The sequence below is a fragment of the Sciurus carolinensis genome, chromosome 13, assembly GCF_902686445.1.
Source record: "Sciurus carolinensis chromosome 13, mSciCar1.2, whole genome shotgun sequence".
Classification (NCBI taxonomy): Eukaryota; Metazoa; Chordata; class Mammalia; order Rodentia; family Sciuridae; genus Sciurus; species Sciurus carolinensis.
The window spans coordinates 86,384,281-86,399,176 of NC_062225.1; the positions used below are offsets into that span (position 1 = coordinate 86,384,281).

At 50.7% G+C, this 14,896-nt stretch overlaps 1 protein-coding gene across 5 annotated transcripts in view; it reads right to left on the reverse strand.

The window, feature by feature from the left end:
* Lpin1 (lipin 1) overlaps window positions 1-14,896 on the reverse strand; it is a 112,283-nt gene that overhangs the window by 26,246 nt on the left and 71,141 nt on the right. For all 5 annotated transcript variants that reach the window (XM_047522358.1, XM_047522357.1, XM_047522356.1 and 2 more), the window contains 7 exons: window positions 12,020-12,149; window positions 9,763-10,069; window positions 8,932-9,025; window positions 8,257-8,447; window positions 6,899-6,992; window positions 5,918-5,987; window positions 2,459-2,551 (listed from right to left, as the gene is read on the reverse strand). In XM_047522358.1, the coding sequence (XP_047378314.1) occupies window positions 2,459-2,551; window positions 5,918-5,987; window positions 6,899-6,992; window positions 8,257-8,447; window positions 8,932-9,025; window positions 9,763-10,069; window positions 12,020-12,149 (979 nt within the window). The remainder of the gene's footprint in view (window positions 1-2,458; window positions 2,552-5,917; window positions 5,988-6,898; window positions 6,993-8,256; window positions 8,448-8,931; window positions 9,026-9,762; window positions 10,070-12,019; window positions 12,150-14,896) is intronic.

Sequence of the window (14,896 nt, forward strand, 5' to 3'; positions counted from 1 at the left end):
TGTTTATTGAGGAAATCTGGCCACCACAACTAACAGTTTTTATTAAGTTAGTTTAGAAACATATACCTGTCTGAAATAAGTATATTTCTACTTTTTAAGAAAGGTTTGACTCAATAAATGCCCCTTACTTCATAGTGACATCCCCTCAATTAAAACCAATAGGAATGGATAAAGTACAGAGGTCTTTGAAATACACTTCTCTCTTAAATTCTAAAATACTCTGCCCAGGGCTGCAGATGTAGTTCAAAAAAGTATTTGCTTGACTTGCATGAAGCCCTGGTTAGATTCCCAGCACCATGAAAACAAATAAATAAATAAAACAGAGCATTCTGCCCTCTAGTAAGAAAACTAGAAAGCCCTTCTTGCTTCCAGTTCCCCACAGGAAAGCACGTGTTTGCTCTACCTTATTTGTAGCCCTTAGAAGTAAAGGGACCCAAACTAAAACTCAGATGTGCTAACAGAAAATGTCAAAGCGCACCTAGATCGGGATAAAATTCTTCAGCAGAACTTCTGCCTTTGAACTAATGGTAATTGAGTTTGATGGGTTTGATCATTACATGCTCATTCCAAAGGTGATCACCATTCCCTCAACAAATACGGGCCAAACCCTCAGTCCAATGTGGACGCCAGGAACACCCCCGGAGCCAAAGCTATTCATGGTCTCTGCCTTCATGGAAAAAGACATGCTATTCAACAATCAGACTAACAAATTTATAATCATAAACTCTAATGCAATTTATGAAGGAAAATCTCATAGGCAAGACTACGAGAACAGAGAACAGTAGACCAAATTAATCTGAGTAGGGGGATTTCAGAGGTTGGCTAAATAAGAGAAGGAATGAGAAGGGTCCTAAGAACACTGGGCAGAGAAAATAACATGTTCAAAGGCCCTGGGGTAGACTACTTTTAGCAATAAAATTGAAGCACAGAAAGCGAGAGGAGAAGGGTAAAGATAAGGTTAATGACGGAGACAGAGAGGATAAGTATATGGGTCTGGAAACCGAAGTCTTTAAGCTGGGAGCAACGTCAACTGGACCAGTATCCTAACTAGAACAATCCAGCTACAGTACAGAGAACCAAGAAGTGAGGGCGAGAACAGCTACACAGGTCATTTGAGAACAGTGCTGGGAGAGATGACAGTAGCCAAGACTATGGGGTGGAGGTGGAGAGGAATGGACAAACATGAGAGGCACCTGCCATGGTAAGCCGAGGGGACAGGAGCGGGGCCAGAGGAAGGAGGCACCCAGCCTGAGAACCAACAGTGACGCCACTTTGTATCTGTGGCTCCGAGGAAGGAAGAGTTCTCTAGCGTACCAGAAGGTCCATTTTGGAAATAATGAGTTTAAAAGCCTTGAAGCTCCCCACTGGGGCTGTCTGCCGGCTGGCCATTCGTCAGCAGTGGAGGGGACAGGGCATGCCTGGTGGGAGATGAAAAGGGTCCTCCACACGGGCAGGGTGCAGGGCCAGGGAAGGCAAGGGCTAGAAGCAGGAGGGGCCCGAGGACAACTACTGAGGACCCTCAGAGAGGGCGGCCCGGGGAGGAGCAGCTGGAGAGGGAGGAGCAGCTGGAGAGGGAGGAGCAGCTGGAGAGGGAGGAGCAGCTGGAGAGGGAGGAGCAGCTGGAGAGGGGAGGCCAGCAGGTCGCCCACCAGAGCCAGTGCAGAGTGCCCACAAGGCAGCTGAGGTCTGGACCCAAAGAACCGCAGATGTGGACAGAAACCAAAGCTGCATCTCTCAGACACACCTCCTCGGGGGACAGGCAAACGGGAATCAGGCCGCCATCAATGTCTTCTAATTAAATGATCACGTTGAAACCCTTTCTACGGACTGGACACAAGGTTTCTGTGAAAGCACAGATTCCAAGATGACCAGCCAGGCCTGACAACTGGAAGGAGATGCTGACTGCTCGCTGCTAGAGGAAGACCACAGATGGATCGATCGGGCAGAGGGGAGGCAAAGCTCCACTCTGGATCTGTTAAACTGGGGCAGCCACAGGACCTAGCGGAGTGGACAGTAAGACAGCCGCTGGGTGAGAAGCCTGGAGCTCAGGGGAAGACTCGCGCGGGAAATCTGGGGACGCAGCTCCGCAGCCGAGCTCTGGCCGAGCATGGGCAAGACTCAGGGCTCAGTCCCACACCGTGAAAGAGAAGAGCATGCCAGATGAAATCAGCAAGGGAACGGTCTCCCTGAGGAGAGGCAGGGATGAGGACAGAGGTGCCCACGGCCACAGCAGGGAGCGGCTGCACCCAGGCTCCTAACTACTGGGTGACGGAGGCAGAGGAACCCGACCTGGCTCGCTCCTCACCCTCCGCTCACCTTCCCCACGCCCTGCTGGCAGAGGCAGCTTGGGAAACTCAGAGCTGCAGCTGATGCTTGCGAATCTGATGTAAGCACATGGAGACAAGCTTCGCCACACAAAACCAAAACCTGCAGAGGCTGTTTTGCTTTCTGTGCTTACCTCTTTGATCGTGGTGTTTCTTCCCCTCCAAGAAAACCACCATCTTCCTCCCTTTTTGGGCATCTTATCCCTCATGATAGATTCCACAGTGGCCTGTTTTAAATGGATGGTGACATAAATAATGGAACCAAAAAAAGATCGACTTAGCACATTCAAACCAAAAGAAACATACATGCAAATTAAAGAAAGATTAAAAAAAAAAAAAAAGTCAGAGGAAAACAACATACTATTTGTGGATTGAAAATTTTAGAGAAGCAAAACCTAATGGCGTCCAAAATTACATGAAGGTAACTTAAGCATGAAGACTTAAGAGGATGTTAAAGAAAAAACAAACAACAAATAAAATACAACACGACAACAACAGAAAAGAAAGCATTAAAAAATCATTAGTGATTAGTAAGACCGGAAGTTCTCAAACTAAAGTGGCTAACTGATTAAGATACTGTTACCATCAATATGATATGATTATAAAATAAAACATGAAATGATTAATATGGACAGGATACAATGGTTTTAAAAACAAAAGGAAAAATTCCCACAACTTTTTAGTAAATGTCAGTTTCCAAATTTTGACAAACTGAACTTAGATGCATATGATTTAAAAATCACAAGTATTACAAAGAAAATTCACATTGACACCCTGAATATATGGAAGTTTGATGGGGAAGATTAAATATGAATTAATAATCTTCTAAGTATTTCCAAAGACAGTAGCTACCTTGAGGCTAATTCCAGGACCCAAGTAAATGTCCTCTCCTTTCATTTCCTCAGTTTACAGAACTTTCAAGTAGCTGAGACCTCAGCCAGGAACATGAAAAGATGATTTTAGGCCCTTCAGCCCAGCAGGAAGCAGCCAAGTAGACAGGGAATAATCCACAGGCTTGGCCTGAAGTCTGCTCCTTTTCACTGTCTAAAGATCCTCATCAGACCCAAAAGAAGCCCTGATACACTAAGACGTAAGTCATGCGTATGTTGTTCATGAATATGACATCAATTGCCCTGTCCCCGCAAACTCACCCGGAAATATAACAAACCTCCAGTTAAAAAAAAAAAAGGAAAAAGATGCTTCAGAGGTAGACACCCTGATTCTAAGGTTCATTTGAAAAACAAACAAAAACATCCAAGAAGTACTTAAATGAGGCATAAGCCCTTCAGGCTATTAAAGGTATTTGAAAGCTACAGTAATTTAAAAATGCATGTTGGTCCGTAAGCAAATACATCCTGGGAACAGGAAACCTGAAATTTAGATTTAGCAATGAATGTAAATGCACAGAGAAACTGGATGGAATGGAGTTGTGATCACCAATCAGAGGGGGAGGTTATTTAATAACCAATATCGGGAAATTCGGCCACCTTGTCAGACCCTGCGAGCTGCAACAGACCTGAAACTCTGCTCAAGAACCAGGGTGCGACGTGTCCGGGAGGCTGAGACAGTGCACATGCCACTCCAGGCCCCACCGGGCGAGTGCCCAGGACAAACCCTGACGGCTCTGCGCCTTTCCCATCACTCCATCACCTGCGGCAATGGCCCTGGAGGTGTTGGAGCCTCGGCCAGTGAAACAGGAGGCAGCCGCCCCCTCTGCGCAGCATGTAAGGAGAGCGGCCAGCAGTTATATCCTGATGGCCAAGGAAAAGCCGGGGACACAGAGAAGAAACCAAGCCCCAAGCCAGACCCTCGAAGACGCTTATTATGATAAGAATAATTATCATAATAAACCATATGATTTAAGCCACTTTTAGCCACTGTGTTTTCTACAATGAAAAGTATCCTGAGCCAGTAATAACCACCAGGGGGAAAAATGGTTAGGTTCCTAAAACCTCCCTCGTTCCTCTCATATTAAAATACAGGTGGGGCAAAGATTTAAAATAAAGGGAAGTACTAGAAGAAAACACAGGACCATATTGTCACTAGTTTTGAAAATGGGGAAGGTAGACCATTCCAATTGATCCAAATCCCAGCAGCCATAAAAGATGACAAAAACTCTACATATAAAAATAATTCTGTATTTGAGAAACACCCACCACAAATAGTCCAAAAATTACTGCCTAAACCTGTTTGGTATTCATATCACAAGGACTAATTTAAGTTTTAAAGCCAGGTGTATTTATTTTCCTGTAAACTAAATTATCTATATTTTTATTGTATTCATCTTTTTCTTAAGAATTTGTGAAATCTGAAAAATTTAACATAAAAATTTACCCCAGGCCATGGATACCTTGAGGAATCTAGCAAGGACAACATAAAAACCACTCTGTAGACCATGCCTCAGAATCCACAAACATATACACACAGAATACACACACACCACCACACACATGCATACACATGCACATGCACACACATGAAAGTGTGCATATGCACATACACACATGCATACACAAATGCTCACAGATGCACACGCCATCATGCACACACTCCACACATGCACATACATGCATGTACAAGTAAACGTACAAGTGCGCATATGTACATGCATGCAAGTGTGTGCACATATGAATGCACATATGCACATGCATACATGCACACTGCCGTGCACACACACCCATACATGCACATGCGTGCATAAGCACGCATGTGCATGCTTGTATGTATAAGCATACATGCATGCACACGTATACATGTATGTGGACACATATGCAAGCACACATGTGCAAGTATACACATATAAGCATGCACTTACATGCATACACACATGCACATCACCATACAAGTACACACACGTGCATGCATGCACGCATATGTGCACACAGAGAGACACACACGCGGGCATACACATGCACACATGTTGGAGAAGCAGTACAGACTCAGCAGTAGGATCCGACCTCCAGGACCTCAATTAGAACTTTTAGACTACAACACCTTGGCCCCACCAGCACTTGCTAAGTACACCAAGGATACAAATGAATCTAAGATGGGGTCTTACAGCAAAATGAAAGTACAATCCAGTAGGCAGACACAATGTGGAAAAAGTTCACAATTCCAGGCCAAATGTCCACTGGGCTTCTCAGGGCAGGCTGGACAGGTTCTGGGTTCAGGGGAGGGGTCTGCCCTCCTACCTCGACCCTTTCCTGAAGCAACTCACCCACTCTCACATGCAGGCTGCAAGCTGCCAGGCCCTGTCGGGCTCGGCCCTGAGACCTGGATCTGGGATGCTGCCGCCCTACACTCGCCCTGCCTGCTCCTGCCCCTCGGCACGTGGCTCTGCCTGCTGGCTGCCTCTGCTCCACCCCAACCTTCCGTCATCCTCATCTGCACTTCCACACAGCTGGGAGGTTTGCCTGGTAAGGACAGGGAGGACATTCAGGGTGCAAAAGGGAGACCTGGCATGCTCCCAGACTTTAAGAGAGCACAACGAAACCAGCTTGGAGGTTCTAAAGCACATGTTCCATTTCAACCCCCCAGCCCCAACCCACACAGCCATCATTTAGTGCCCCTTTCTTTGTCGGGTTACAGCTCACCTTTGGCAAAGGTTTCTGGAAGGCCTGCATTGCCAGGAGTAGAGGTGCTGCTGTGGTCCAATTATAATATCTAACAAAACAACGAGACGGACATCAGTAGATCAAGGCTCAAACCTAAAGCCTTTCTTTCTTTTCTTTCTTTTTTTTTGGTACTAGGGACTGAATCCAAGCACACTTTACCACTGAGCTACATCCTTCTTATTTTTTATTTTGAGACCTCACTAAGTTGCTAAGGCTGGCCTTGAACTTGCAATCCTCCTGCCTCAGCCTCCCAAGTCGCCGGGATTATAGGCATGTACCACTACACCCAGCTAGACAAATAGCCTAATATCATGCCAAGTGCCATAGAAAGTTCAGGAATGCCAGTGATGTCCTCAAAGAGCCCAATACTGTTGCTCCCTTCCTGCCCTCTCCACAGACCCATCACACTGGGGATCCCCTCCTCTGTCCTGCCCCAGTGGCCAGCGAGGAGCCCAGCTGCGACCATGGCAGCAGGATAAACAGCCAGACCTGATGTTAAGTGACACCGTAAGTTCCAACAGGGACTGCACCAGCCACCAGATGCTGGTGGCATTCCTGCCCCACTACAAGGAGGGGGAAGCCAGGCAGTCTAAGTGAATAAACCACACGTCCACGACTTCTGCTCGGGGAAGTCCGCGGAAACACCTGCCTCCCGAGGCCTTGCATGAGACATTTCTGAAGAGCAGGCTACTCTGCTGTTCTGTGTACTGTACAGGGTCCAGGCTGCAGACTAGCTCCAGAGCTTCACGCCACCAGTCTAAAGTCCAGTGCAGATGGATGGGGCAACCCACAAGGCCGATCATGCCTCGACCCATCAGCTATGCTGGACCTCACTTCTGCCAACGCTGAACCAAGCCTGTGCATCATCACTTTAAAGCTTAACAGGCAGGTGTCTGGACTGGAGGGCACAAGAGACCCTGTGTCACACTGCTGCCAGGACAACCTGCAACAGGTACTCACTTGTTCCCGATCTTCACCACAAGATTGGGGTCATCGATGATAGCAGGGTTGTCCACAAACTGCTGATAGGTCACGGCTTGCTCCAAAAACGCATCTACGATGGCATCGGAAGGAATAAAAGAAACACAAAGCAAGTTTGGCCCACGCTCACTCACAAGTATTTCCTAAGAGCATACGTGTCCCAACTGTGCGCACGAGCCTATGCGACGTATCTGCAAAAGGCAGCTGTGCTAGTCTGGGGCAGCGTCTGTGCAGACGTAAAGGAAGCAGGGCCCGAGCCTGCACAGCACAGGGAAGGCGTCGCACAGACGGAAGGCCATGAGGTTGGGAGGCCAGGCTTCCTCACCTTAGTCACCCTGTGGGTGACTGGGGCGACTGACTCCCCCCAGGCCGAGCCCCCTCCTTTGTAGCTCGGGAATGAGGACAACTTCCTAGGGGTCATGAGGACAGACAAGGTCACAGGGGAAAGCAGAGTGCTCGATATGAGCAGCTGTGGAGTTGGCTGCTGTCGCCTGTGGGAGGAGCGGCTGACAGCGTGAGGCAGTGCTGACCATGCCCGCCTCAAGGAGGAGGCAGCACCGCTGCCCAGAGCAGGCGAGAAGGCAGCAGGACCGGAAGGACACTCCGTGAGGGGCTGCAGCCTACAGCCCTGGCTTCCACCTGACTTCCCAGTTCAGCTGGACAGTGCCTTGGCCTTAGCCAGGGCTCTGACGTGGCCCCAACGCATGCCCACTCCTTCAAGACCTGGCAGAGATTCACCTCTGTCCAAGAGAAAAATGACCTTGGTCGTGACAGCAACCCAGACTGGCCTGAACACGTACCTGAGAATCCTGAGACCACGGGGTCTCTCCTCAGAGCTGGTGACCTCCTCTGTACAGATAAGACACTCCTGAGCACCCACCCAGAGTAACCCGCCTGTCCCTCTCCTGCTGTCCCCCCACCAGCTGCATGCACACTGGGGAGGGGGTGCCAGCAGGACACCAGCCACCCCATGCCTCCAACGGGTCCCCACTGATCTCAGGAACACACTGGGGTTGGCTGTTAAATGTGTGGTCTCAGAAAGACGCCACAGAGCGGCAGAATGCAGTCCACTGTGAAGGACCAACTGGCACAGGTCAACGCATGCCACGTGCAACCAACAGAACCCCCAGGTCGACACGTGACACGTGACACGTGCAACCAACAGAACCCCCAGGCCAGCTAGCAGCAAGCCAGGAACTTGGGGACAGGAGCAGCAAAGAGCCACTTGGCCATCATCTACCACCACCAAGGGTAAAGCTGCCTTTGACACAAACTCATCACGGCTGCCCAGCCTTCCGCAGCCACTCGGGGCGGAGCTGGTGCCACAGCCACAGTACCTTTGGTGATCTCCCGGTGGTCACTGAGGCCCCCGCAGAGGGAGATGGCAATGGACGGCAGGTCCCTCAGGCCGTCCGAGGTGCTCTCCATGCCACTGTCAACGCCCGAGCTGCCCACAGACTGTGGGGACTGATTGGCTGACCGGGCTCCGTTGTCACTGGTGTGTTTGGCGAGTCCAGGAGGGTCTCCGCTGGAGGAGGAAAAGCAGGAACGGCTGAGGGTCCCCCTCTTGGGTCCCACGTGATTCCTCAGGACAAGTTTGTCACTAATGCGCCCAAAGGTAAATGAATTGCCTCAGAAGAGAAAGCCCATCTGCCACCTGTCACGTTCTCCTAACCCACCGAACAGCGGGCACTGTTCCCGGCTGGCACCCTCCAGGCACAGCCCTCCCTGCAGCCCAGGGACCTCACCAGAAACCCTCCCGGGGAGGGCAGAAGAGAGTCGCACAAGCTCTTCCTTGGGTTGTGGCCGCTGGCTGCCAAGACCCAGCAGGTCCCGGGCTTCCGGTGCAACCCGGCCTCCAGCCCCGGCCCTCCTGCCCCAGAAGGCCCGCACAGGTAGGGAAAGTGGGGCTGCGGCTCCCGCTGCTGGGAGCATCATCCTCACAAGCGGGACCCACGCAAATGAATGCTCAGATCATAGAAAATGACACGAGGAATTGCAGGAAAGTTTACTTTTTGGGAAAATACAGGGCCGCCACCTCAGGATCCATGTCTGTGAGGTCGTCCAAGTAGACGCCATCAGCACCGAGGTGTCTGCTTCGTTTATCTGAAGGAGCAAATGGAAGCAGCTAGAAAAGTGCTCTCCAGAGAGCCCCGCGGACCCCGCCTCCAGGAAGAGCATCTGAGCAGTGTGCAGATGTGTCCCCACGTCCCCCAGAACCGAGTCAGAGGGTGCAGGGCCCGCTGCCCGGGTCTGCCCGGAGGCCCAGGCACACACCACTGCGTGGCCCTGAGGAGTCCCAGGGCTGCGCTCAGTCTGAGGTGTGCCCGCCCGGGCGCCCTGGAGCCAGGGTATGATCACACTGTGACTAAATGATCCCCGCCTTCATCAACACCCTGAGGCACAGCATCCTAACTTGGGCACAGCCAGTCGCTGTGTGCCAGGACTTCAGACTTCTTCTCTACTCCTGGCAGAGAGAGGACTGTGTGACGGGTTCAGACAAATCTCGAAAACCGCACAGAGCCACCCAGGAACAAGGACGAGGCTCGACAACATCGCCACTGCCGTGACCCCGGGGAGCACTGCCCATTTCCAGACAGGAATGCTCAGTTGGTGGGGTCTACACAACTATTTCCAAAACCCAAAACGCTCTGACATCGGTGGCCCCCGAATTCCCAGGCTGAGGGACACTCAACCTGCACGCTCAGCAAAAGAGCAGATCAGATGCGATGGTGTCCTGGTTCCCCTCCACCTCGAGGCCTTCTGAACTGGGCCCTGGGAGGAAGGACTTGAGTGCCCGGGGAGTGCGAGTCTGGGGAAGGAGCGGGGTGCGGGCCTCGTACCCCTTTTCCTGGAAGGAGAGTCCATCTTGCTTGCTGTGGGCGCTGCACTGGCCGCGGGGGCCTTGAGCTCTTCAGCCACAGGCAGGGGCGGGCCTGCCGCTCCCAAGGCCTCCAGGTCTTCCTCATTCACAAACTGCATTTCCAAGGGAGGCTTATTCTGGTCTGAAAGTGGCCCCCTGACCAAGGTTGGTGATTGGTCACTAAAGGTATCTGAAGATTCGCTGTGAATGGCCTGAAAGTGAGTCTTATCACAAATTTTTCTGCTGCTCAGAGGGCTGGACTCCTTCATCTTGTGTGGAGAAGATGACTAGACCGAAAAAGAGAGAGGGAGAGAGAGGAGGAGAGAGATTTGAGAACAGGTCCAAACATGGGAAAAGAGAAAAACTGAGTTCCCAAAGGAAAACAAGTCATCTGTAGCAGAAACTCAACCTTCAGGAATCACCCAGGGACTTCCACACCTGCCCAGAAGCCTGGAAGCCGAACAGAAGTGAGATCAGTAACAGACAATGAGCGGAAGCAACCCAGAGTCCCTCAGCAGAATGAGAAGCAGACACGTGATGGGATATTTCACAGTGATGAGAATAAATGCATTACCACTCCCAATGATAAGGATGAATCTTGCAAAACTGATCTCTGCTACTACAGACAGGATGCTCATCCTTGTGAGGGGGAGAGGCCAGGGTGGACCTCCACGCTGCTGGCCCACTCCTGCCTCTCCCTCCAAGAGCAGGGCGCCTAGATCAGTTCACACTGCAAAAATTCCCTGAGCTCCCACTTGCCATCTGTGTATGTTTGTACTGCATTTCAATACAAAGCTCACCCCTAAATCGCAAGAGAGCAAGTGAAGATTTAGAGGTGACTGGTTCAAATGGGAAGGAAAATCTCATTTCTGATTCTACTGCACTAGGGATTTCCAGCTATGAAAAACAGTATTCCAACAACAACCCAAATGCTGTTTTCCGGTAGGAAGGGACGAGAAGGCATTCACTCTGCATCTGATCTCGCAGTGTCTACCACGGACAAGAGCAATGCCACTGGTCTGTGCCTGCACTTTCACACTCTGCCTCCAGCAGCCACAGACAGAGGGGAATCTGTTAAGCTCACCGGCTGGGTCAGCACTACAGCTCGTGGGCAGAGAACCAGCATTTCTATAGAAGCTAATGGATGATCCACAGCTTCAGCCCTAACAGACATTCCCTCCAAAAAGCTGCCCACAGGAAGCTACAAGGAAGGTCTCCAATCCTGACTCACCCTTCCATTCCTTCTCACAACGTTCACTGGGGGTGCAGGAGGCTATGACCTCTGCCAAGGATCTCAAGGTTTTTCTAAAAAGCTGGCAATATGATAGAACTCAATATGTTTATAATGCACTGGAATACGAGATAAGATTTCTTCAAAGAAAAGATTATGTCCACTTCACACTTTTAGAAACCTGTCTGCTGGCACGGCTGTGTACCTGATGTCAGCCCACTGCATTGTGCAGCTTGGGAATCAGGCTCAGCATGCAAGTGGCACAAACAAGGAGAAAGCAAGCAAGTATCTAGAGGGCTTCTGCACGCAGACACTCTGCACGCAGTCTCTCCTCGAACCTACTGTTTTCTCTCATTTTACAGAAAACAACACAGAGGTCAACTGGCTGCGCGTGGTGGAGAGGGGCGTTGGCTGGCCTCCCGGGCCTCCTCTTCACACGCGCAGCTGCTTCTGTTTTTTTGTTCAAAGACTCGGATTCAGAGCTCCATCAACAATGACGGATCAAAGCCTGAGAGTTTCCTGGTTTGTGAGGCCCACGTCTTTCCTCTCTGTTCTATCAGCCCAGTGTCCCATCCCACATCTGTCTGAGGGACACAGGAACATGTGGATCCTGGCCCTCACAGCTCACTCAGCCCTGGATTCGAGGGCTCAGCCTCCAAGCGTCTCTCCCCATGGCACCTCTCCTGTCACCACTGACCTTGCAAGAAGTAACACGGGGAGGGACTTTTTGTTTGTGGCTTCTGGACAGTGTGGTTTCTGTATAAGGTTGTTTTTTTTTCCCTTTGTTTTATAGCTTGCTTTTAGTTGTGATATAAAATGAAGATCCAAGAGTGATCCTACATGTTTAAAATACACAAGTGCAAGACCTTTTTACAATCTTGGTAATGCACAAAAAAGCAATTCTGGTGTTCAGTATGGTTTCGGGTACTAATAGCTCCTACAGTTACATCTCTTGGCCATGATGGAAATCTTCAGTGTGGGGCAGAATAGAGGGAAATAGACTTACCTTTGCTGCTTGTGGCAACTCTCCCCAAAGCCAGAGCATTTCTAGGTTACTCTTCTGGGCTGACCTGTCTGTCGACTTACTGACCAACTCTGAATCACTTTTAGGTGTTGAGGGTCGGGAACCTGAAGGACTTTAAAAAAAAAAATACACACACACAAACCCATAATTTAGATAAGGAAAAAAAAAAAAACTTTCCATTGCTTTTTGCCCAGGTCTATGGCTCAAATAACCCAGAAAATGCACCCAAGCTGTCATTGCCTATTGAGCACAGCCTGGTGACAATCCCTGCCTTGGCCACCAGGGGTCACGCATCCTGCATCCAGGTGTGAGCGGCCCCAAGGGGCAAATCACAGGAGTCTGCTGGCAAGCAAGGTAGACAGGGAGAAACAGAAGTAGCAAGAAAAGGGATAATGAGAAAAAGAGAAGTCAAGGTAAAGGAAACCGGTTCATTCTTCCACCAAAACCACCATCCTTCCACACCCTGTCCTGGGCTCGACTGCCCTGACTCAATTTCTAAATTAAGTGTCCCGATTGCCAGAAAGCTAAAGAGGGATCCTGGCCAGCTCTGACATTATACTGAAAATATTTACAAATCTGCACTAGTTTTGAAAACTAGAGAAACTGTGTTACATAGTAACTCCCACAAATAAACTCTGATATGATTTGGATGTGAGGTGTCCCCCAAAAGCTCACGTGAGACAATGCAAGAAGTTTCAGAGGAGGAATGATTGGGTCATAGGAGTTTTAACCTGACTGTGATAAATCCCCTGATAGGGATTAACTGAGTGGTAACTGAGTGGCAGGCTGTGGCTGGAGGAGGTAGGCCCTGGGGCGTAGATATTTGTATCTGGCGAGTGGAGTCTCTTGGCTTCCTGATCTCATGTGAGCTGCTTCCCTTTGCCACACACTCTGCTATGATGATCGGCCTCACCTTGGGTCCCGAGGAATTGAGCTGGCCTTCTCTGAAACTGTGAGCCCTCAAATAAACTTCTCCTCCTCTACAGTTGTACTGGTCGGGTCATTTAGGCTCAGCAGCAAAAAAGCAGACTAGAACAAACTCCATAACAGGACGGAAGCATGCAAGTCGCCATCTCCCAAGCTCTCTTTCAGGGACACGTAGAAGGACGCTCCCCCTCCCCCAGATCTGCCAAGGCTCTTCTGCACTGACCTCTCACCACTTCACTCAGGTCAGTTTCTAAGTGGCTGCAACAGGCTGTTACCTCCAGGTTTTCTGGATTTTTACTCCTAACACCTAAACAAAGTTTTACATCTGTCCAACCAACGTAACTGATCAAAAGGATCACCTTAAGTTCTGGATCCCCACAGCACACTACGTAATAAACAGACAAGAAGAAAAGACCATTTAATTACTTCTTGAGTTATTCCCCTGCATCACCTCCTCTAGGGGAAACGGCAGTCTTTAAATAAAGCAGGAAATAAAAAGGCCACAATTTCCTGTCACATCTCTCACCGCCCTGTCTAGCCTCTTCAGCACTCTCACTGATACGCTCGCCTCCTTCATCTGCCTGAGTAGATTTTGACTCCAGCTTGGCATGAACACCTTCCTGTCAGTGAAGGAGAGCTGATGACGGTACAGAACTCGTGGCCAGCGGAGGCGTCCCCTTTGGCCAAGCTGAGGCCCTTGAGTGGAGCCAACACACTGAATGTGCTCCTCCCCCCGAGGTGCACACAGGCCGGTCCCTCCTCCCTTGGTGCTGGCCGACCACAGTCTTCCAGGTGGCACGAGCTATGGGGCCGCCCCACGTTCCAGTTCACCTGTCTACTGGGGGGGGCCCCTGAGAAACCACATGACGCTGGCTTACACCGTGGGACAGACACATACACACACATACACACACACACACACGCACACACACACACACCGTGGGACAGACACACACACACACACACACACACCGTGGGACAGACACACACACACACACACACACCGTGGGACAGACACATACACACACACACACACACACACACACACACACACACACACACACGAGCCTGCTCTGCAGGCGGCCGTCCATGAGGAAGGCCGGGTCCTGCACCGGGCCTGCCTGGGGAGTGCTCGCGGCCCCTCGGCACCCTGCTCCCTCCTTCTACACTGCACTGATCTGTCCACAATCATACGTTCAGTACCACCGAAAGGGAACAGGGAGGCTGTAGCCACTGAGCCCCGAAAGGGAACAGGGAGACTGTGGCTGCTGAGCCCCGTCTCCCATGGGGCCCTCACAGAAGTCCTCCCTAACCAGCTTCCTGTTTCAAATCTCCTCCATTCTACATTCCACACGAAATCCACTTACATTTCGTTCTCGACCCTTGGGACCCACAGTGGTCTGATCCCTGTGCTGAGGTGAATGAAGCCCGTCTTGGCGGAGCCTCTCTAGAGCAGGGCTCAGCTGACTGTGCCGGCCAAGGGCCCAGGGCGACAGGCTGTGGGTCACGCGGTCTGCTCCAACTACTCAGTTCTGCCACTGCAGCACAAAAGCAGCCCGACCCCTATGCAAAGGGCCTGGCCGCGCTCCACAGAACTTCACAAAAGCACATGGCACACCGGACTGGCCCACGGGTTGTCATTTGCCAACCTCTGCTCCAGAAGAATGAAAACGCTGAACGCTATGCTCAGCGGCCCTCCCAGCTCTGTGGCCATGACACTCCGGCCTTTGGTGGAAGCCACCGTGTGGAGGGAGCCCAACGAGGCACTGAGGCGTGTGAACTTGGTTCAGAAAGAAGCCCGACCCTGTGAAGGTCATAAGCTGGAGGCGCCTCCTTCAAGTCAAATAGGACACCACCATAAACACTGCCCTCTTAGGCCATCACAGCCCTGCTGGACAGAAGCCACACACACACACACTCTCCACAACCAGC